This window comes from Pogoniulus pusillus, chromosome 26 (genome assembly GCF_015220805.1).
Source record: "Pogoniulus pusillus isolate bPogPus1 chromosome 26, bPogPus1.pri, whole genome shotgun sequence".
NCBI lineage: Eukaryota > Metazoa > Chordata > Aves > Piciformes > Lybiidae > Pogoniulus > Pogoniulus pusillus.
The window spans coordinates 13,992,590-14,014,519 of NC_087289.1; the positions used below are offsets into that span (position 1 = coordinate 13,992,590).

A 21,930-nucleotide genomic window follows, 5' to 3' on the forward strand; every position below is an offset into this window, starting at 1 on the left:
TTAAAAGAAATAGAATTAGTAGTTTACTTACACTAAACATAGCACTTTACTAAATATGAATTGTCTCATATGCTTTTATGTGAGCTTTGGGGTTTACTGTGTGACATACAGTTTCTGTTCTGTTGCATGGTTATCCATAAATATATCTCCTACAGGTAGACAAAGACTTAGTAAATTGCCTTGGGTGTAGTAGTTTGAGATCTAGTATAGAAATTATTTTCTTATCTGATGTTCAAGTAGTTAGTTTCTCATTCTGTTGGGGGTTGGGCAGCACCGAGTGATTTGAAATAAGAGAGCAGGAGGGGTAACAGTAGGGACACAGAGAAGGATGTGAGATAAGGAGCGCAGCTTCAGGGAGAACAACCTTGAAGAAGTTGGCAGAGAAGCTGCAAAGTTAGCTGTGCAAGGGGACTAAGAGGGGCCAGCCAGTCAGATTTGCTCCCAGGGCGTGTGGACAGCCCACACTCCATTGTGCAACCTATCAGAGTTATACACATTGTATTAGCTCTCTATATAAGCATTGCTTTTAGCTGCAGTAAAGGTTCAACTGACGCATCACATTGGTGTCTCAGCGTCGTTCCGGTCCCTGCACGAGCTAGGTGACCCCAGCATCATTCAGTTTGCATGCACAGAATGGTGATTAGATGTGCAGGTAGCTTTTCTCCCAGAGGTATTCTTTTCTCCATAATAATTATACACTGGTCTCATTTTAACAGAGTTTTATTCTCCTGGACAGATCAGCAATAGTGCAGCCAGCAGGACTGAGCCCATGCACTTGGTACCAGAGAGGCCACACTTCCAGCACTGGGTTCAGGGTTGAAGCACTCATTACAAGAAAGACTGAGGTCCAGAGAAAGGCAACAAAGCTGCTGAAGGGTATAGAGAACAGATACTGTGAGGAGCAGCTGAAGGAACTGGGATTGTTTAGTCTGAAGAAGAGGAGGCTGAGGAGAGACCACCTTGCTCTCTACAAGTCTCTGAAGGGAGGCTGGAGTAAGGTGAGGGTTGGTCTCTTCTCCCTAGTATCAGGTGATAGGATGAGAGGAGATGGCCTGAATTTGTGCCAGGGGAGGTTTAGTTTGCATATTAGGGAAAATTTCTTTGCTGCATGAGTGGTCAGGGATTGGAACAGGCTGCCTGGGGAGGTAGTGAAGTGAACATCTCTGAAGATTTTCCAAAAACATATGGACACAGCACTTTGGGACATGGTTTAATGGCCATGGTGGTCTTATGTTGAAGGTTGAGCTTGGTGATCGTGGAGGTCTTTTCCAACCAAAACAATTCTATCATTCTATAGGAATGTCACATTGAAGTCACTGGTTTCCAGCTGCCTGAAGGTAGAGGTGGCTTGGATCTCTTTCCTGGCAATTTCTGACAACTTCAACACTGCTACAAATTCTGTTTCTGTGAATGCAGGTTGCTGGGTTGTTAGGTATGGTCTGATCCTGCTCAAAGTACATCTCAAAGGGCAGCCGTATGTGACTTGGAGAAGCATTTCCAAGTTGTCATCAGTGAAATAGTTTATTGAAGGAACAGAGATCTTTTTTGTTGTTGCCAAGTGATTTTTTTACTGATATAGATATTAATTTAAATTAAAACACCTACTGTTCCATATATAGGATGACTTTTTACTTTCTTTTCTGTAGCCAGCAGAGAAACAGATGTGCTCTTTGAAGTTTTGTTTGATGAAGAATTCCTGGGAGGCCTGACTATAAGGTTTGTGCAGAGGGTTTCATTGTCATTTCATGCTGTTGGTGTAGATTACCTTTGCTTTGGTTGAATATCCTTTTAATTTTTCAGCAGCATGTTGTAGTTTGGAAATGCTTTTTAGGCTTTGTTGCATATTTAGGTTCTGATTTGCAGAAAGCAAGTATGAGCCATGAGAATAAAGCACTAGATCCAAATGTCTTTTTCAAGCAAAGATGGAGAAGGCAGATTATCATCAATATGTCTTTAACCTATAGATTAAAAAAAAGAGATTAGTCATCCATTCCTGTGAAGAAGGGACTCTAAACTATCAATAATTGATACCAAGGCACTGAATTCTAACCTAAACTTCTCTAAGGGAACTGTACCTTCCAACCTAAACCATGCTGTGAATCTATGGTTACTGCATTTGTTTTAATCAGTGTGATAACTCTTCCCTGTCTAATCAGGTGTGATGGTTTGGGTGTTCCCCGCCCCCTCACACTTTGGAAATCACCCAGACTAGACTCAGTGGCTCTGGAAATTGAATGAAGATTTATATTGACAGCTTAGCACAATGTACAAGCAGATATTTACAACATCTACAGCTATAGACAAGAATATACAAGTTAAAAAGTAATGCAGAAACACAACAGCCCTCCCAGAAACCTGAGTCCCCAGGATGAGCTCTCAACTACCCTTCCACCTTCCTCCCACCCCTCTGCCTTACCCAAGACTTTGCCTTATGCCCAAGGTAGCTTGGAGGGTCAGCCAGGTGGGTTAGGAAGCAGATGGGTTAGTCACACAGGCAGCAGGTCAGGTTAGAGAGAAGTTCATGCAGCCCCAGAGAGACAGAGAGCAACTCTGTTATCTGTATTTATGTTCTTGTTCTTACACATCTCAGCAAGCCTATGAGTGCAGCAGACATCACCATTGCTTCCTTTTCACAGCCTGTCATCTAATTCTTCTCACCAAAACATTCTAGCTAGGCTCAAACTAGCACATCAGGTAAACCTTTGAGTGCATTGCTGTACCCAGAAGACTGTTTTACTGCTTTTCTTAGATAAATTAGGGGATTTTATGACAGAAATTAGAGGAAAATCTTAACCTATGCCCTGTGTTCAGCAAGCAAAACTCAACTCAGTCGCTTGGAATAGGATGTCATAGCATCAACCAGGTTGGAAGAGACCCCCAAGATCATCCAGTCCAACCTATCCCCCAGGCCTATCCAGTCAACTAGACCATGGCACTAAGTGCCCCATCAAGTCAGATGCTCTTCAGGATTCAGAATTACAAATGAAGATAGAAAACTTAGTGCTGCTTAACTTCAATTTATAGTTCTGCTACTGGCTTCACCTCAGGAAAAAAAAAGTTTCCTGGTTCATAATATTTTGGTGGATATATTTATTGCAGAACTGTGCTACAGCAGTTCACTCAGCTTTAAAATTTGTTTGACCTCAGCATTGAAAGGTACAATATAAATTCAGAGGAGTAGTAATTTCTGTTGTTTTCAGGTTTTGACAGCCAGAGACTTAAGGGCAGCACAGTGAGGTACATGTTGTGCAATGCTGCTAGATGTCAATATTGGATGTGGCTTTAAGCTTCTCCTGTTCCAGATTGTGGTGTTATCTTTTGGCATAGAGGCAGCAATGTTGTTGAATCAGATACATTGAAATGTCAATGATGAAACTACCTGAAGCAGTGATGTGATGTAATTCACTTTTCTTAAGGTGCTCACCTGCCAGAGGTTATCGTCTGCCATCAAGTGCCTTAATTAACCTGTCTCATGGTAGTCGGTCAGAAATGGGAAGTCAAAAACTGATGGCCATAGTTAAACCTCAGCCAGCTGTGAGTAACTACAATTCTCATGCATCTGATCTGTCATCTGTATGCTCACAAAAAGTGCATCTGGGAGGCCTCAACCATTCTCCTCGGTCCCTTTTTGTTCCTACTCAAGTAAGACTTTTATTTATGACCAAAAGTTTTTCCCTAGAAGCCTAATTGCAACTGTGATTATCTTCATTGATACAAACAAAATGTAGTATTTGTGTGAGTGTATTAGAAGTAGGATAGTGCTTGTCTTGGAGAAATGAGTTCATCCAGTTAATGAGGAAGATCCAAAGTTAGTTATTGACATTTAGTTTGCTTTGAGTAGTTCCAGTTGCCTTTTCAAGAGACAAATAGTTAAGAGCAGTGACACCACATTTACTGTCACAGTAGTTTTTTGGAGCAGAGATTCAATTATTTCTTGAAAGCTCTCTTCCAAATAATGCTTCCTACAGGCTGAGTGTGTGTGTGCTCAAAAGGAGAAGACATCATTTGCTTCTTGGTGATGATTTGCTTTGAAAATACAGTAAAGGACAAAAAATTACAAGTGAATTAGGATTCTCATTGACTTCATTACATTTAATTTCTTAACAAGTGACTTTTTCAAATAAAATTAGCTTAATGAGTAACTTTATGTTGCTGTAGATATGCATGAGAATGACTGTCTTGTGTTTTCAGTCTGTGCTACAAGAAATACTACTTTCCAAAAGAAAATTTAAGGTAATAATACACTTATGGTTTTTTCACGCAATAATTTAGCAGCTGAATGGAAGGCAGCAAAACAATCTCAGGGCTGAAAATCAAGGCAACTCCAACTCGATCCAGAAAGGATCATTTCTGAGTGGCAACCAGAGAAACAAAGTGAGTGTTCTAAGTCAGTGAGTCTCAGACCCCATGTCTCAATGTTTATTGTGTCTCACAGGCTCACAGGATGTTAGGGGTTGGAAGGGACCCAAGGAGATTGAGTCCAAATCCCCTGCCAGAGCAGGCCAGTACTATCTAACACAAATCACAGAGGAACACATCCAGGCAGGCCTTGAAAGGCTCCAGAGAAGGAGACCCCACAACCTCCCTGGGGAGCCTGTGCCAGTGCTCTGTGACCCTTACAGTAAAGAAGTTCTCCCTTGTGTTGAGGCAGAACCTCTTTTGCTGCAGCTTACACCCAGTGCTCCTTGCCCTACCCCAGGGAGCAGTGAGCAGAGCCTGACCCCCACTCCTGGCCAGCCCTCAGATATTTTTAAATATTTTTCAAATCCCCTCTGAGTCTTCTCTTCTCCAGACTAAGAAGCCCCAATCTTTCAGCCTCTCCTCCTAAGCCAGGCCCTCCAGTCCCCTAATCATCCTCATAGCCCTCCACTGGACCCTCTCCAGCAGATCTCTGTCCCTCTTAAACTGGGGAGCCCAAAACTGAACACAGTATTCAAGATGAGGTCTCCCCAGGGCAGAGTACAGGGGGAGGAGAACCTCCCTTGATTTGCTGGACACACTCTTCCTAGTACACCCCAGGATCCCATTGGCCTTCACATTGCTGTGCCATGGGTAACTTGTTCTCCACCAGGACCCCCAGGTCCCTCTCCACAGGACTGCTTTCCTATGGTGTCCCTGTTTAGAGCGAGCGTTCTTTGCCCATGATCAATATATAGCTTTGTACATCACATATTTTAGTCCAGATTACTGAAGCAGAACCTTGTCCCAGTTCTTGAAGGAATCCTGTGCTATCCATGTTTAGATTCTAGGTTTTCCAAGGAATTTTTTGTATAGCAGCAGTTCAGTTCTGTGGTGGCGTAGCTGTAATGCTCCCAAGCAATCGAGCCTGATTTCTCTAAGTCCTTACAAAACAAGACATGCCTTTGAAATAATTTCCAGCTATCAGCTGAGTTTAATTGCACTTGATGACTTTTCCTATGTTCATACTTCCAGTTAATAACAAACCAAAAACTACCTCAAAACAAACTATGCCCATTTCAGTTTAATAGTGATTGTTAGGAAGAGTTGTTACCTCAATGCAGCCCCCCACCACAACAGCCTATTTCATCATGCCTGCACCTTCATCATGCCTGTATGAAAGCTTCTGTCATCTGAGTGCTGTTAAACTTGGACCTTAGGATTTTCAGCATCTGTTTGTGTGTGATGAGCTGATTAAAACTTGAGTTTATAGCTGCTGAGATTGTTGGGGCATTGTTTATTCTTTTGTCAGGCACAGAGTAATCAAGACGATGAATTCTGCAGCATATGGCAATCACTGCAGAGTTCTGGGAAGTCTCCCCACACCCAGCAAAATATGCATGAGAAGGTAAGCATACAAACTTGGAACAGATCCCTAGGTTCAAAATTAAAAGGCCCTTACTTGTATGTCTGTTCATTACATCAGAAAACTTCCTAGCTAGTGTTACAAGCAAATCTTCTGGATGAAAGTATTGTTACACTGTATGCATAGCTCTGAAAGAGGTCATCACTTGGGACTACTATGTAAGTAGTAGATGCATAATCTTCTGGCTAAGGTTTGATATTTTAAATCCTAGGGTACAGTTCTACCTCAGGAAATCAAGCTGGCAACTGGTAATCAGTTCTATAAGCCAGGATTCAATGACAGCAGCTTTAAAGGTCAGCAAAGAAAACAGGAGCCGTACAAGAAATGTAAGTACTGTAATTAAAGGCTTTGCTTAGAACTACTCATTTATCTGATTTTCATTGAGTACCTGTTGATTTTTATTTTTTGCAGTTATTGACATAAGACAGTTGTTATATAAGCTCTGGGATGTACTCATAGGATCACAGGATGTTAGGGGTTGGAAGGGACCCAAAGAGATCATCGAGTCCAGCCCCCCTGCCAGAGCAGGACAGTACTATCTAACACAGATCACACAGGAGTACAGCCTTGAAAGGCTCTAGAGAAGGAGATCCCACAGTCTCTCTGGGGAGCCTGTTCCAATGCTCTGTGACCCTTACAGTAAAGAAGTTCCCCCTTGTGTTGAGGCAGAACCTCTTTTGCTGCAACTTACACCCATTACTCCTTGTCCTATCACAGGGAGCAAGTCTAATAATGTCTCTGGTGTGCATATTAGGTTATATCCTCTTAATCCTGAAGGGCAACAAAGCTGGTGAAGGATGTAGAGAGTAAGTCTTATGAGGAGCAGCTGAGGGAACAGAGGTTGTTTAGTCTGCGGAAGAGGAGGCTGAGGGGAGACTTTCTTGCTCTCTACAACTTCCTGAAAAGAGGCTGGAGTGAGGTGGGAATTGGTCTTTTCTCCCTAGTATTAGGTGGTAGAATGAGAGGAAATGGTCTGAAGTATTGTGTTTAGGTGAGTGAGTTAGAAAAAATGTCTTTTCTGCAGGAATGTTCAGGCATTGGAACAGGCTGCCCAGTGACATGGTGGAGTCACTGTCCCTGCAGGTGTATAACAGATGTGTGGACAAGGCACTCAGGAACATGCTTTTAAAAGGCCATGATGGGCTTGGGTGGGTGGTTGGACTTGATAATCTTAGAGATCTTTCCCAACTGAAACAGTTCTATGATTCCATGACTTTCCACTCATCTGATAACAAAAAACAAGCAAAAAAAGAAACCCCCAAGTTAACTTTGAAAAGTTGCTTGTGATCATACTTACAGAACATAGAATCAGTTCTATTATTCCATATACTTCATTTTATTTTACCCTACAAGAAAAGCATGCACCAAGTGACCAATAGGGCATGAATAAAACATTTGATGCAGCTATTGGAATTATTGCAACTCTGGGTACTTGTTTAGAGTGATTAGTTTATTCTGAGTCTTGATTATTCATGAGGGGTGATTCTCCCCCTCTGCTCCGCTCTGGTGAGACCCCACCTGGAGTACTGCATCCAGTTCTGGAGCCCCATTACAAGAAGGATGTGGACATGCTGGAGTGTGTCTAGAGAAGGGCCATGAGGATGCTCAGAGGGCTGCAGCAGCTCTCCTTTGAGGACAGACTGAAAGAGTTGGGGCTGTTCAGTCTGGAGAAGAGGAGGCTCCCAGGTGACCTTCTTGTGGCTTTCCAGTATCTGAAGGGGGCCTACAAAAAAGCTGGGGAGGGACCTTTTAGGCTCTCAGGGAGTGACAGGACTAGGGGGAATGGAGCAAAGCTGGAGATGGATAGGTTCAGACTGGAGGTGAGGAGGAAGTTGTTCATCATGAGAGTGGTGAGAGCCTGGAATGGGTTGCCCAGGGAGGTGGTTGAGGCCCCATGCCTGGAGGTGTTTAAGGCCAGGCTGGGTGAGGCTGTGGGCAGCCTGCTCTAGGGTAGGGTGTCCCTGGGCATGGCAGGGGGGTTGGAACTGACTGATGCTTGTGGGTCCCTTCCAACCCTGACTAATTCTGTGATTATTGGTACGATTTTTAAGAGCATTTCAAAAGAGTGTATTCTTTTGTAGTTAAAGAAGATTACAGAGTTACAAGAGGTGAAAATCAGCCACGTAATAAAATACCAAACAAACAGGTAATTCCTTCTGTGTTATGTAACTAATCTTTTTTACTGCTTTGGTTTTGTTTTACTCTGATCTGATTGACTATTTTACAGATTTCTCTTTAACTGGCATCATAGCTGATTCTTTTCCTAGGTCTTTTTTTTTTCAAGAGAGATTTTTTAGACCAAAACCAAGAGTGCAGAAGATGTTAACCAAGTGATTTTCTTACTGCTTACAGACTCTGAAAACTGTATTGTAATGAGAAATACCAATAGTAAGCTAGAATCCTTTAAGAATGTTAGCTTGTAAAGGCTGTTTGCAGATGCATTTTTGACAAGTCATGGAATGTTGCTACTATTCAGTGCTAAATTGCTGCCATGTGTTTCAGAATTTCACAGATGTGAATAAGTACAATATCAAACTGTTAAGGAGGAATGAAAGTCCCAACATGCCTGTAGTTCAGAAGGCTGCAGTTGATAGTCCCTCCACGGGTGGAAAGGTAGGATCTAGACAGTTGATGTTCTTGTACTCTTGAGTAACTTCTGTTTCCATTCCTCTTTGGTCCAGTTTTTCATGTGTACAAATTTGTGTTCATAACAGAAGACAAATATGTATAACTTTGATTGTTCTTTAAATTAGTTCTGTATTGGTCAATATTTGCATTGTTTTAGTATGCAAAACTTGAAGTAGTCTCTGGGTAACTGTTCCATCTGAGCAGAGGGTACTCAGGGTCTGCCCAAGCTAAGAAATACAAAGTCCTGAATGAGCATAAAATTCATCTCAAACTACTATACCTTTCCTCTTGCATCTACTGGTAGTACACTAAATTGATGTGCCTTTTTTTGTGTGTTTTTTAAGAAGGAAAATGAACTTGAAAGCCTTCTAGCTTCTTTGAAAATTTCCAAAGAAAATGAAGTGCAGACTTACTCCAGGGAAACAAGAGCTAAAACTGAAGAACATCTGTCACCACAATCGTTTGTTATGGTCTGTATACCGCAGGAATCATTACATTGCAATTTACCATCTGCTGCCTTAGCGTCAATGCTCCTATTTATAGAAACTCCATGAAACCTCATACTGCCTTTTAAAATGTATTGATGAGCTTTTAATTAGCCATTCCCAAAGACAATTAACAAACACATTTGGTCATGCTATGATGTTCTTAGCTCTGCTTTGCTAAAATGTAGCTGATAAGAAAAAAAACCAAAAATCAGCTTCTGTTACTCTGGTATTGAGAGTTAAGTAAGAAGGTGGTGTTATGTGAATGCCATAATGGCCCTGAATGTTTTGTTTTCTTTTCTTTCTTAAAGAAAGGAACACAGATGCTCAAAGAGATTTTGAAGATAGATGGCTCTGACCTAGAAACAAGGAATGAGGTGAAACCCCAAATTAATGATGTTCCTGCTCCCTCTAGTAGACAGGATTGCCATGGAGCTGCCTTGCAGTATAGACAAACTAAAAAAATGGGTATGTTTAGACATCATCTTAGAGTTCAAAGCTTCACCTTGTAGTGACATTTTAGAAGATAGCTAACAGTATATGTGCTAGTTTGAGCCCAGCTGGAATATTTTGGCGAGAAGAATTAGATTATAGGCTGTGAACAGGAAACAGTGGTGATGTCTACTTCACTCATAGGCTTGCTGAGATGTGTAAGAATAAGAACATAGATAACAGAGTTGCTCTCTGGCTGCTCGCCCTTCTCTCCCTAACCTGCTGTCTGTGTAACTGATCCATCTGCTTCCTAACCCCCCTGGCCAATTCTCCAAACTCACCTTGAATGTAAGGCCAAGTCTGGGATATGGTAGAGGGGCGGAAAGGAGGTGGAAGGGTGGTTGGGAGCCCCTGCTGGGGACTCTGGTTTCTGGGAGGGCTGCTGTGTTTCTGTGTTACCTTTTAACTTGTATATTTCTGTATATATTGTAAAAATCTGCTTGCATATTGTGCTAAGCTGTGAATATAAAGCTTCATTCTAATTTCCAGCTTGGCTGAGTCTAGTCTGGGTGATTTCATAAGGGGGGTGGGGGGTGGGTAACACCCAAACCATCACAGCATAGTGCTGATTTTCAAAATACAGTGGTAGTATAGTAAATCTTTTGTTTTACTTCAAATCTGAAAAGCTTTTGTTAATTAGATATGAAAATACCAGAAATAAATAAAATATGCCTTTTTTTTGTCCCCTTCCCTGCTAATAACAAAGTTGCTGCCTTGCAGTCAGGATATAATTTATTACTTCTGCTATGATTTATTTTTTTCTCCTTTTTGCCAGCTGCTTATATGAACAAGGCCTATAGCAGTGGTGGCCCTCAGAAGACACCGGTGCTGGAAACCGGAGGTCATCCTTTCGCTTGTCCACAGCCTGCACTGTCTACTGTCTCTGAGCTTTGTCATATTTGTTCCCTTGCTGGAATGTCACAGCCAGATTTCTCTTTCGTAAAAACACCACAGGTAAAATCCTTTTTCTGCAAAAGTTAAGGCTCTCAACTTTGTTTCTTCTCTCCTATGTTAGACATTTTGATTGAGCAGCAAAATCCATCTGAAAATCGACTGGCTCCTCTTGTTTGCTTGTTTTCAAAACAAATCCTGTGTTTCTGTCTCACAGTTTGTCAGCAATGCCATTTCCCTCAAAAAAACTTCTTTCCTTTTTCTAGACCATGACAGTTTGTCACATAAAACTGTCAAATGGTTTGCTGGTTCATGGACCACAGTGTCACTCTGAAGCTGAAGCGAAGGAGAAAGCTGCCCTTTTTGCTTTACAGCGTTTGGTGAGGATTAAAAGAGTGTTTTAATACCTTTGTCTCTCTTGCACTGTGCCTGTTTGTAATCATCCCTTCCCTTCTTTGCAGAGTTCTGTAGGAATAAATTTCCCTTTGCCTCCACCTCCACCTATGTTACCAAATTATCAAGCGCTGGGAGTTCCTGTACCACCTGGATCTATTCCTCCAGTATTTGCACAGCCCCCTGGTAAGTATTTGGCTAGCACGCATTTCAGAGGTTGTCATGATGCAGTCACAGGGCCACAAAGATGATCAGAGGGCTGGGGGCACCTCTCTTATAAGGCCAGGTGGAGAGAGTTGGGGCTGTTCAGCCTGGAGAAGAGAAGGCTCTGGGGAAACCTTAGGGCTGCATTTCAGTATCTGAAGCAGACCTACAGGAAGGTTGGGGAGAAACTTTTCACAATGGCTTGTAGCGATAGGACGAGTTTGAAACTGGAGCAGGATAGATTTAGGTTGGACTTCAGGAGGAAGTTATTTCCAATGAGAATGGTGAGATACTCGAACAGGTTGCCCAGACATATAGTGGAGGCTCCATCTCTGGAGGCATTCACGGTCTTGATGGAGCTCTGAGCAATCTGATCTAGTTGGAGATGTCCCTGCTGACTGCAGAGGGTTGGACAAGAGGACCTTTGAGAGTCTTTTTCAACACGCTGCATTCAATGATTCTGTGACATCCTGAAATTGCAATGATTCTCTATATGAAAATTAATGTCTTCCAGAAAGCTCCATTTCTGGTCTTCATGAGTTGTATGTCTTGAACTGCTTTGAAAACCCTCCATAAACCTTTTCTTGTTAGCATGCAGATGAAATCAACACAGAGGGCCTTGCTGCCCTTCTCTGGACATGTTCCAGCATCTCAACATCTCTCTTGAATTGAGGGGCCCAGAACTGGACACAGTACTCAAGGTGTGGCCTGACCAGTGTTGAGTACGGGGGCAGAACATCCTCCCTCCTCCTACTGGCCACACTGTTCCTGAGCCAGGCCAGGATGCCATTGGCTCTCTTGGCCACCTGGGCACACTGCTGGCTGGCTAACTGGTGAACTTACACAGTTGACTTGGCTATGGATATGAGGATCCTAAATTACATCCACTCTGCAATGCAGATGCCTTTAATGCTCTTAACTCTGCTCTCATTTAGGTGTAATTCTGTAAAAGCTGAACTGTTAGGAATTATTTTGATGATAACTAAATAAATGCCTAGTTTCAAGTAAATGTGAAGAACCTGAGGCTTTATTAGAGAGAGAAAAAACATGCAGACATGTGGGAATGCAATGTTAGAAGGAATAATAACAAGCAAATGCCGACTTTGGTTCCCACAGCTGGAGGTTACCTTATCTGGGGAAGGAGTGATAAGTGGACATCTCATTAATGAGAAAAGGTGTAAAAGACTGGGTTGTTCTTGCCTAGTTATGCTAACGTGTAGGTGTATGCTCTATGCTCAAGACTATATAATGAGAGCCAGAAAGATCAATCAAGGACTAAGGTTGAATTCACGTTGAATGGTGTGGAGTCCATGTGGCATCGCTCTGATCATGCTGGTCTGTGTGGGCCTTGCCCTTGTTCTCCTGCAAACTGCTACACAGACAGACATCGTTGGGGTACTTTTGGGGAGTTGGTAACCTCTTTGTTCTTTGCAGGAAAGAGCTAACAGTTACTTATTTTCACAGCTAATATAATGCCTCCATCGTCCTGCATGTTTGGTCCAGTGTCCTGGGGAACTCCAGTGCCGAAGCATTATTATTCCAGCTCTTATCCAGGAAACGTGTCTCTTGCAGGAACTATACCAGTTGGTTCTCACAACCAGTTTATACCTCTGCAGGTAAGATTGTCTCAATAGTCTGCTGTTGTAAAACATGTCCCTACATGATGAATTGAACAACACCCACCCCTCCACCCCCACTGTGAAGCGCTGATTAGTCTTAGAAAGTCATTGTAAAATCTTGTGTGCATGTGGCAGTGGGGTTGGGACTGTATGCTCCTTGTGGTCCCTTCCAACCCTGACTGACTCTGTGATTCTGTGATTTGCAATTGTCTGAGAATGCCTTGTTAAATGATATTTATTTAATTTAAAGGTAACTAAAAAAAGGGCTGCTAGCAAGAAAAACTTTGAGCTGAAGGATTTTCAGAGTTCCCCTCAAGCTGCACCACTAAAGAATGAACAGCCAATGTCTTCTGAGCACATTCAGCAAGATAGTTCTTCAGCTCCTTTAAAATCTCCTCCAGCTGCTCAATCCACTGTTTCATTTCAAGACAATGTGGCTACTCCAAGCGTTCCTCATAACAAATCAACACCAAACACTTCCAGCAAGCGAAAGCCAAGAAAGCTGGCTGTCAATTTTGGTGCACCAAAACCTTCAGAATAAATATGGTAGCTAGGTGTATTTTATCTTCAACTCTTTCCCCCTCCCCTGTTATGTTCTAGCTTTTTGAAAGTCAGAAAACTCTACTGAAAAACAGACCAGCCACTTTTATATAATACAGAATGAAATGCATTTTATTTGCTGTTATTTCCAGGTTGTTGCAAAACCTATAAAAGTGAAAACTTAATGAATTTGACATAAATGAGCAGAAGCCAGGAAATGCTGAGTTAAGGTTACCATGCCATCCATTGTGCCTAGCTCTCTCAACAGTGGCTCGCATTACTATACAGAGTAAGCAGCAATAACAGTGGCAACCTTAATTCAGAATTGCTGTGCTTTTTGGGAGGGATATGGAGCAGTAATAAGTTGGGCATCTACCGCTGCTTAGTATGACCCTTTGTATTCTTAGCTTATTTTTAAATAGCTTAATAAGACAGAAGGAAAAATTACTTAAATGCAGCTTTTGTATTGGCTCTCCAGGTCATTCCCAGTCGAATGACCTAACTACAATGAACTTCCAAATTCAGTTGATCCACGAACTGCTAGGTTTTATACCAGAGGGCAGCAACCTGCAAAATGTAGATGTTGTTGTATCTCTGGTATTACAGTGGCAAAAAGTGGTTGCTGATGCAGAATCTGTTCCAGGAGATGAATTTGTAGGGTGTATCAAACCAAAAAATGAATTTGCCAAGTAGAGAGCTCTTTGTTAAAGGATGGTTAATATTCTTCATCTAGCAGCATTCTCACGCTGCATTCAGGTGATGAAATAACATGGATAACAACTGCAGATCTGCACAGCCTCCTAAAATGCTAGTGATAACCTGACTACAACACTGGCCAGACTTTTAAAGATGTCCGTTTGTGTGTTATGCCTGTCGAAGTTATGTTTACTTAGAATCCATTTCTCCACCCTCTGATAGTCTGCACTCTGAAACCTTCTCTATGGTAGGTTATTTTTTGTTGTTGTTGCTAGTGACTTCTAACTTTTTTTTTTTAACTCTATGAAGGAAGTTTACATGACAAAACTAAATCATCAGAAACTGTTCTTCCTAGTCCCATAAGAATCTTCAGACAAACAGCTGATTGGTATTTTTGGAGCGAGCTGTGTTGTAAAAGCAATTCCATCCCTTAGTCCATAGAGGAAAGAAAGGAAGATTCAGAGGTCCCTGTGCTACATCTAACCTACAGGTACTATTCTTACTGACATTAATAAGAAGACTTCAGCTTAAGAGAAGATTTTAAACCTCAGTTTGTGCTGCTTACTGATGTTGATTAAAATTTATTTTGCTGCTTTATTCAAATCAATTCCAGAAGACAGTTTTGGTATTTTGTTTTGTTTTGTTTTCCCCTTCTAAGGCCCAGGAAGCTTAGAAATAAAGCATACTTTAGTCATTCATTTTGTTACCTCTAAACAGGTTTCGTGTTGGATCTGGAAGTTCGTAGACTTTCTTTCAGTTCCACTACTTGTTCTTTATTTCCCTTTGTTGGTGTGGAACCCAGTTTCACATTCTTACTATGTCAGAGGTTTTTTTTTATACTGATGTCTCTTAAGCAGTTGTTCCCTTCACACTATTTGTGGAATAGCAGCAAGCCCTACAAAAGGGATCACAGACAGAAAAACAGATTAATAACATTTAACATCTTATTTCATTTTCCTTAGTATCACAAACCTTGTAGAGTATGCAGTATGTGGTCTTAAAATGTTGTATTGTTGTCTTTATAGCCATCTAGTCCCGAGAGGGTTTGAAGGCATGATCCATGCAGGGAAGGCTGCATGTTCTGTCCTTAAAATCATGTGCCTGACAGGATGCTGACGTGACACAAGAGGTGTCCAGGTAAAACGTAACCGAGACACAGATGTCAGTCCCCCATAGCCTACATGAGTTATCTGACTGTCAAAGAAAAGATCTCTTTAGAAAGAGGAGCCTCCTTTGGGTTCTTGCCTGGTGGAAGGCTGGCATACCTGGATAGCAGAAGTGTGCAGGGTTCTTAGAAGGAGAATGCTACACCCTTCACACCGGTAACACAGCCATTTTTATTACTAATTACTTCATTCCATCACTTCCACTCCCTTCTCGAGCAGAATTGCTGTATTTAGTACATTTGGCTTCATTCTGTAGTCGCTAATTGTATTAGTCCCTGTTTTGTTTGGGTTGATCTGTGCTATGATGCTGACTGCCTGGTGCCCAGTTAATTACAGTGTTCCATGTCCTGGTAGGGTGTGACATCTGCATTGACCTACACCATTTCCCCTGTGATTTCAGTCTTCTATTTTAACAAGTTGATTGTTTAATTCATACAGATCTAAATTTCAACATTGTTTTTTTTCTCATAGATACAAAGTATTTTGTAAGCACTGGAGTTTTTAATTAGATCTTATACAGAGCAGTATTTTACTAAAAAACCAAAAGGGAAGACTTTTATGTGCTCATTTTTGTAGTTTCTGATTATTTTTTTTTAAATAACTTTTCATTGTTTTATCTGCCAAGTGAAATGTTTTGAATTTGCATATGAATGGATACAGAATGTATTTTTTGTGCTGTTTAGTGTTAAGTGTGCATTTTCAGATTTTTAGCATGTAGCTGCACATGAGACTGTGCAAAGTTATTTTAAAATATGAAGATATGATACACTGAAGGAAAAAAATGTTCATAAAATGCTATATAAAACTTTAATGCAATAGAATAATTTTCTAAGTCGTCTGTGTCTGCTTGGATTAAATATTGAAACATGACTTAATTTCACTGGTTTATTTGGAAATACTATCTGGGAACTTCTGTATGCTCCAAACTGAAATTTTAAGATCAAAATTAAATCTCCTGAAGCTTAATTTCTGTTACCCTGGAAGCAGCAGCTGCTCACCTGAGTTGATGGCTTTCAGCTACTACTCGGATAAAGACAGGCAGATGTCCCCTACCTGAAGGGACATTGTAGACAGGTGGGGGTTGGCCTCTTCTCCCAGGCAACCAGCAATAGAACAAGGGGGCACAGTCTCAAGTTGTGCCAGGGAAAGTATAGACTGGATGTTAGGAGGAAGTTCTTCACAGAGAGAGTGATTGGCATTGGGAATGGGCTGCCCAGGGAGGTGGTGGAGGCACTGTCCCTGGAGGTGTTCAAGAAGAGCCTGGATGAGGCACTTAGTGCCATGGTCTAGTTGACTGGCTAGGGCTGGGGGATAGGTTGGACTGGATGATCTTGGAGGTCTCTTCCAACCTGGTTGATTCTATGATTCTAAGGCTGTTGGCCACTTTGTAGCTCCAAGTGTTTAACTAGATGCTGATCTTTCAGAATTTCTTTGGCCTCAGAAAACCATTGGATTTTTTTAATAAACAAAAGCTCTAGAAAAAGGCAGTAAAATTATTTTCCAACAAGTGTGATCCTAATGGTTCTTAACAAGATGCAAAACCAGCTGACAGCTGAAAAACAGGAGGAGCCCTGGGTACCCAGAAATATTTGACACTGTTTTTCTGTGCCTGAAGATTTTCCCCTTGAACAGAGCAAGAATAGTTAGCTCATTTGTAACAGCATTTTGGATGAAGCCTGATGGCAAACTGCACTAAACCCAGTCTAATGAGTCTGCATTTCTTTAAGAGGTGAACAGCAAGTTACACTTCATAAGTAGGAGTTCCTCAACTTCAGTAATAGCAGGGTTTTCTTTAATTTAAAAACTCAATTTCCCCCATATTTTACAGAGATAAATAAACTTCTTCACCTTCTTATTGTGTGTAAATACCATGTGCTCAGTTTTGTTCTCTTTGCCCAGTTATCTCTAGGATTATAGTCAAACTTTACTTACTATTCCCTTTTAATATCTCATGGACACTGTAGCAAATTAAATCTTTGGTTGTGAGTGAAGAAGTGCATTAGGATTTGCCTTTTGCCAACTGGAGCACCAGCTTTTCATCTAAAGAGGTATTTCCCTCTCGTAGATCATTGTATAGATTATCTTGTTTAAAGCAATGAGCATAAGGAATGGGGAACACTCTTAACATGATCAGCTGCTGTGAGTTTGTTGGGGTGTGCATCTAGGTCATATTACTCAACATGAAGATACCAATCTTGCATTTCTTAAGCTGCCTTCCAATTATTAGTCAGTAGGCTTTTAAGTACTGCAGTTATCCTGCGTGGCAAGTTCTGCCTCATTAACTCTTCCCATCTCAATCTACAGCACTAAAGGAAAGTTAAATCAAGTAAGCTTTGAAAAATATCTTAGTCTGTGTCTAATAATTCTTCCATGAACATTCCCATACAAAAATCAAGTGACATTTGTTCCACTTAGTTTAGTTCACCTAAACTGCTCTATGGATGCTCTCCTGGTGTGAGGATACTCAAGGAAGGAATGGTTACTTACAGGAAGGGATAAATTTTATTCTTTATATTTGAGATGTGATCTCCATATGTATTCCATAATCAGTCTTCCTGACTATTGAGAGACAGTTATGTTCTTCTCTTTCTGTCTCTGGAAAAGGGACACAGTGACACCAAGGGCATAAGAGCACACTGAATACACACTCTTGGCCAAAAGAATCCAAATTCAGGTGCCTGAGGATCCATGAATATTAAGAATGTAACTGATATATATTTGGAAGGATCAGGTACCATGAGGTAAGTAGCTGTTTACTAACAGAAGAGTCCACAGTTCCAACAACAGTTCCTTATTGCTGTCAATTTTTGACAAGGTCTTTCCTTATTTTTCTGTGATGTACAAATTTCTTGTTTCATTTCTGCTGTGAAAGACAATACCACAATCAAAAGAAAACAGCAGTCACAATGCCATCACTTGCAAACAGTGAATGTGATTTCTGGGTTTATTGAAAGCCTTTTCCATTCAAACTTAAGCTATTTCTTCTTTTAAGAGTTGGTCAGTAAGCATTACTGCATCAGCACTGATTCATTAAAAGTGATAATCAGCCTGAGGGCCTGTGTTTTCTGTAAATGCAAGAAAGACAAAGAATGGCAATCAAAAGCCAAACTCTCATTTCTTTGCAAATATCAAGCAATAAAATTCGAAGTTGGCTACTTGGAGCATGTAGAGGGTGAAGCAGAGAGTGTGATTCCACTGCAGGTAAGAGATCTGTTTCAAGAGTAACTTATGTGTGTTTTGGACTTAGGGTTTGGGATGTAGCTGTGTGCTTCTGAAGTTTCTTCCACAATGTATTTGTTTGAGATAATTGAAATGCTTTGTCAGTCACTGAAATGTAACTCAGCAGGGTAAATGTAGAGCATTGTAGGTTTCTGAATGCTCAGCTCCCTGAGACTGTATTGAGAGAGTTAATTTCTCTTCTAGATTTTCCTGTGTTTATTTTTTCCCCCTATTTCTTCCCCTTGCTTGCTTTCTTTTAAAAGTGTCTAGGTCTTACTGGAACAATAGTTAGGTGCTTTTTCATCCCTTTAGCTTCTAGTATATCCATTCTCTTGTTCTCCTTAAGCTTGATGCTCACTTGTCTTGCTTTATTTTTAGCTGTTTTTTTTCCTGTGAATTTGCAGACTTTGAAACTAATGTTCTTTTACAGAGCTGTTCAGCCCTGGATTTTCTAGGCACAAACAATCATTCATCACATGTATACATATATACAGATAGGGGGTTCAACCTCTTGTTTTCTCAAGTCTGTTCACAGTTCTGTCAGTTCTAGTCCACATAGTATCACAGTATCACCAAGGTTGGAAGAGACCTCATAGATCATCAAGTCCAACCCTTTACCACAGAGCTCAAGGCCAGACCATGGCACCAAGTGCCACGTCCAACCTTGCCTTGAACAGCTCCAGGGACGGTGACTCCACCACCTCCCCGGGCAGCCCATTCCAGTGTCCAATGACTCTCTCAGTGAAGAACTTTCTCCTCACCTCCAGCCTAAATTTCCCCTGGCGTAGCTTGAGGCTGTGTCTTCTCGTTCTGGTGCTGGCCACCTGAGAGAAGAGAGCAACCTCCTCCTGGCCACAACCTCCCCTCCGGTAGTAATCCTTCAAGAGACATCTAGATGATTATGAACGTTCTCATATATGCACATTACACATCTCCAAATGCATATATTGCTTAGGATGGGTTAAAAACATCAGTACGCTATTTTTCACTTGGTTTAAAACCTAATTGTCCTCAATTCCATCTTTTTGTCTTGTCAAAGGTTACTTTTAGTGCAGAGCTGGCAGAAGGGAAGGACTGCTTTGCAGTCCTCAAGTGCAATGCAAAACCTCATGTGTGTGGAAGCAGTTTTCTCTGCAGCTCCCTATTGAAAATGCTAGGTTAACCAGTCTCTTACTGCTTGTTTCCACCAAGTGTATAAACACATCATGAACCTTATCAAGCAATTAACCTGACCAAAACACTTTCCATCATGTTGGAGCAAGTCCAGAGGAGGGCCACAACAATGATCCAAGGGCTGGAGCATTTCTGCTCTGAGGATGGGCTGAGGGAGCTGGGGTTGTTCAGCCTGGAGAAGACTGGAGTGACCTTGGAGCTGCCTTCCAATACCTTAAGGGGGCCTACAAGAAAGATGGAGAGGGACTTATCACAGGAGTATCTAGTGACATGGCAAGGGGAAATGGTTTGAAACTGAGGGAGAGCAGGGGTAGACTGGCTCTTAGGAAGAAGTTCTTCAACACTAGGGTGGTGAGACTCTGGAATAGGTTGCCCAGAGTAGTTGTGGATGCATCCTCCCTGGGGATGTTCAAGGTCAGGCTAGATGATGCCCTGAGCAACCAAGTCTAGATGAGATGCATCCCTGCCATGGTAGGGAGGTTGGAGAAGATCTCTTAAGGTCCCTTCCAACCTAAGCCATTCTATGAATTTTTTTAAAAGTCTGATAGCTGCTCTTGTGGCTCCATGGTGGACTACTACATGTGTAGAGCAGTTTGCAGTGTGAGGGCAAGATGATTTAGCAAGAATGGAATTGCTTAAGAAACATCCCATCATTGCCTAAAACCCAAACCACCCACAAAGCTCATATGCTAGGTTAACTAATGTTGTATGTGATTCTGTGTGTCAGCTTCAAGGATGGTGGGGAATTTCTGGTGGGAGTGCAGGAGGAGCTGCTGAGAATGGTAAAAGGTCATTGCCAAAACGTCATTGCTTTCATTTGGGGCTACCTATTAAGTTTCCAGACTGGGCTTAGTGAATGGTGTATGTAGGCTACACTGAAGAACAACAGAAATTAGTGGGCTTTTTCTTAAATGCAAACTGACTAAGGACCCTGCTTTTATAATGTTAAAGCTTGGTAAAATGGCAAGGCTAAGGCAGTAGGTAAAATGGTAAATAAGAGCTTGTTGAGGCAGTAGAAGAGTTGGTGCACCTTGACAAATGCAGCTGAAGAAAGGAAGTTGAAGGGAAAAAACATGCATTACAAGTTTCAGATCTCACTCCCCTGTATCTCAGTAGTTGGAGTTTTGTTAGCACTGCCAATGGCAAGTTTGAAACTGGAAGCCTAGGATCAGCAAAGAGGCTCCTATGTCACACAACAGAAATGCATCTTACAGTACTTATCTTTAAGAGAAAAAAATGTTGTCTATTCCAAATACAGTTTACTTAGTCATTTGGAAGTTTTAATTAATCATCTGGGCATAGAAAACATCAAGATTGTTTCATTTCTATTAGGTCTGCAACATTCTTGTATCTCAAGGAAGGCCTATTCATCTAAAGTGTACTTACTGAACCACTGAGCATGATGGCACTGCTTACAAATACTCAATATGAATTACTTGCAGTGGAGATTTTGCCACCACTGCCAGTGATCTTGTCCCTGATGTTCTGCCATTTGGTTGGTTTCATTTAATAATTCTTATCTTTACTACAGCATAAGAGAGGTCCCTGGAATGCCTCCTCTCCATTTGGATTGATACTCCAGGAACAGATCAATTTCACTTTACAGAGACCAAGGAAACTGAGGATTTCAGTAGGGAAGATGTGGAAATACAGGGCCTAGCTGCTGCAGCAATTGGTAGGTGACCCACACATGTGAATTCTTCTGCCTTTGAGCAGGGGAACTGCACCTGCATGCTTTTACTCAAGCGAGAAGGCCAGGGTTGCAGTGAAGGGTTACCCAGGCTTGTTACTAGCATTGCAGGGCAGTGTGTCAGATAATGCTAAGTAAAGGATCGGTGCTGGGCCCCATCCTCTTTAACATCTTCATAGATGATCTGGATGAGGGCATCGAGTCAGTCATCGGCAAGTTTGCAGATGACACTAAGCTGGGGGCAGATGTGGCTGGGTTGGAGGGCAGAAGGGCTCTGCAGCAGGACCTTGACCGCCTGGACAGATGGGCAGAGTCCAAGGGGATGGCATTCAATAGCTCCAAGTGCAGGGTGCTGCACTTTGGCCACAGCAACCCCATGCAGAGATACAGGCTGGGGTTGGAGTGGCTGGAGAGCAGCCAGACAGAGAGGGATCTGGGGGTGCTCATTGATACCCACCTGAACATGAGCCAGCAGTGTGCCCAGGTGGCCAAGAGAGCCAGTGGCATCCTGGCCTGCATCAGGAATGGTGTGGCCAGCAGGAGCAGGGAGGTCATTCTGCCCCTGTACTCTGCACTGGTTAGACCACACCTTGAGTACTGTGTTCAGTTCTGGGCCCCCCAGTTTAGGAGGGACATTGAGATGCTTGAGCATGTCCAGAGAAGGGCGACGAGGCTGGTGAGAGGCCTTGAGCACAGCCCTACGAGGAGAGGCTGAGGGAGCTGGGATTGGTTAGCCTGGAGAAGAGGAGGCTCAGGGGAGACCTTATTGCTGTCTACAACTACCTGAGGGGTGGTTGTGGCCAGGAGGAGGTTGCTCTCTTCTCTCAGGTGGCCAGCACCAGAACAAGAGGACACAGCCTCAGGCTGCGCCAGGGGAGATTTAGGCTGGAGGTGAGGAGAAAGTTCTTCC

At 42.1% G+C, this 21,930-nt stretch overlaps 1 protein-coding gene across 8 annotated transcripts in view; it reads left to right on the top strand.

The window, feature by feature from the left end:
- XRN1 (5'-3' exoribonuclease 1) overlaps positions 1-15,808 on the top strand; it is a 50,980-nt gene extending 35,172 nt beyond the window's left edge. For 3 of the 8 annotated variants that reach the window (XM_064165116.1, XM_064165123.1, XM_064165124.1), the window contains 14 exons: positions 1,647-1,716; positions 3,417-3,642; positions 4,273-4,374; positions 5,711-5,806; positions 6,036-6,150; positions 7,906-7,970; positions 8,327-8,437; positions 8,797-8,922; positions 9,249-9,405; positions 10,205-10,383; positions 10,587-10,700; positions 10,782-10,899; positions 12,382-12,533; positions 12,787-15,808. In XM_064165116.1, the coding sequence (XP_064021186.1) occupies positions 1,647-1,716; positions 3,417-3,642; positions 4,273-4,374; positions 5,711-5,806; positions 6,036-6,150; positions 7,906-7,970; positions 8,327-8,437; positions 8,797-8,922; positions 9,249-9,405; positions 10,205-10,383; positions 10,587-10,700; positions 10,782-10,899; positions 12,382-12,533; positions 12,787-13,077 (1,922 nt within the window). In that variant the 3' untranslated portion in view covers positions 13,078-15,808. The remainder of the gene's footprint in view (positions 1-1,646; positions 1,717-3,416; positions 3,643-4,272; positions 4,375-5,710; positions 5,807-6,035; positions 6,151-7,905; positions 7,971-8,326; positions 8,438-8,796; positions 8,923-9,248; positions 9,406-10,204; positions 10,384-10,586; positions 10,701-10,781; positions 10,900-12,381; positions 12,534-12,786) is intronic. The other 5 variants (XM_064165117.1, XM_064165121.1, XM_064165118.1 and 2 more) reach the window with 5 other exon arrangements.
- The last annotated feature ends 6,122 nt before the right edge of the window (positions 15,809-21,930 follow it).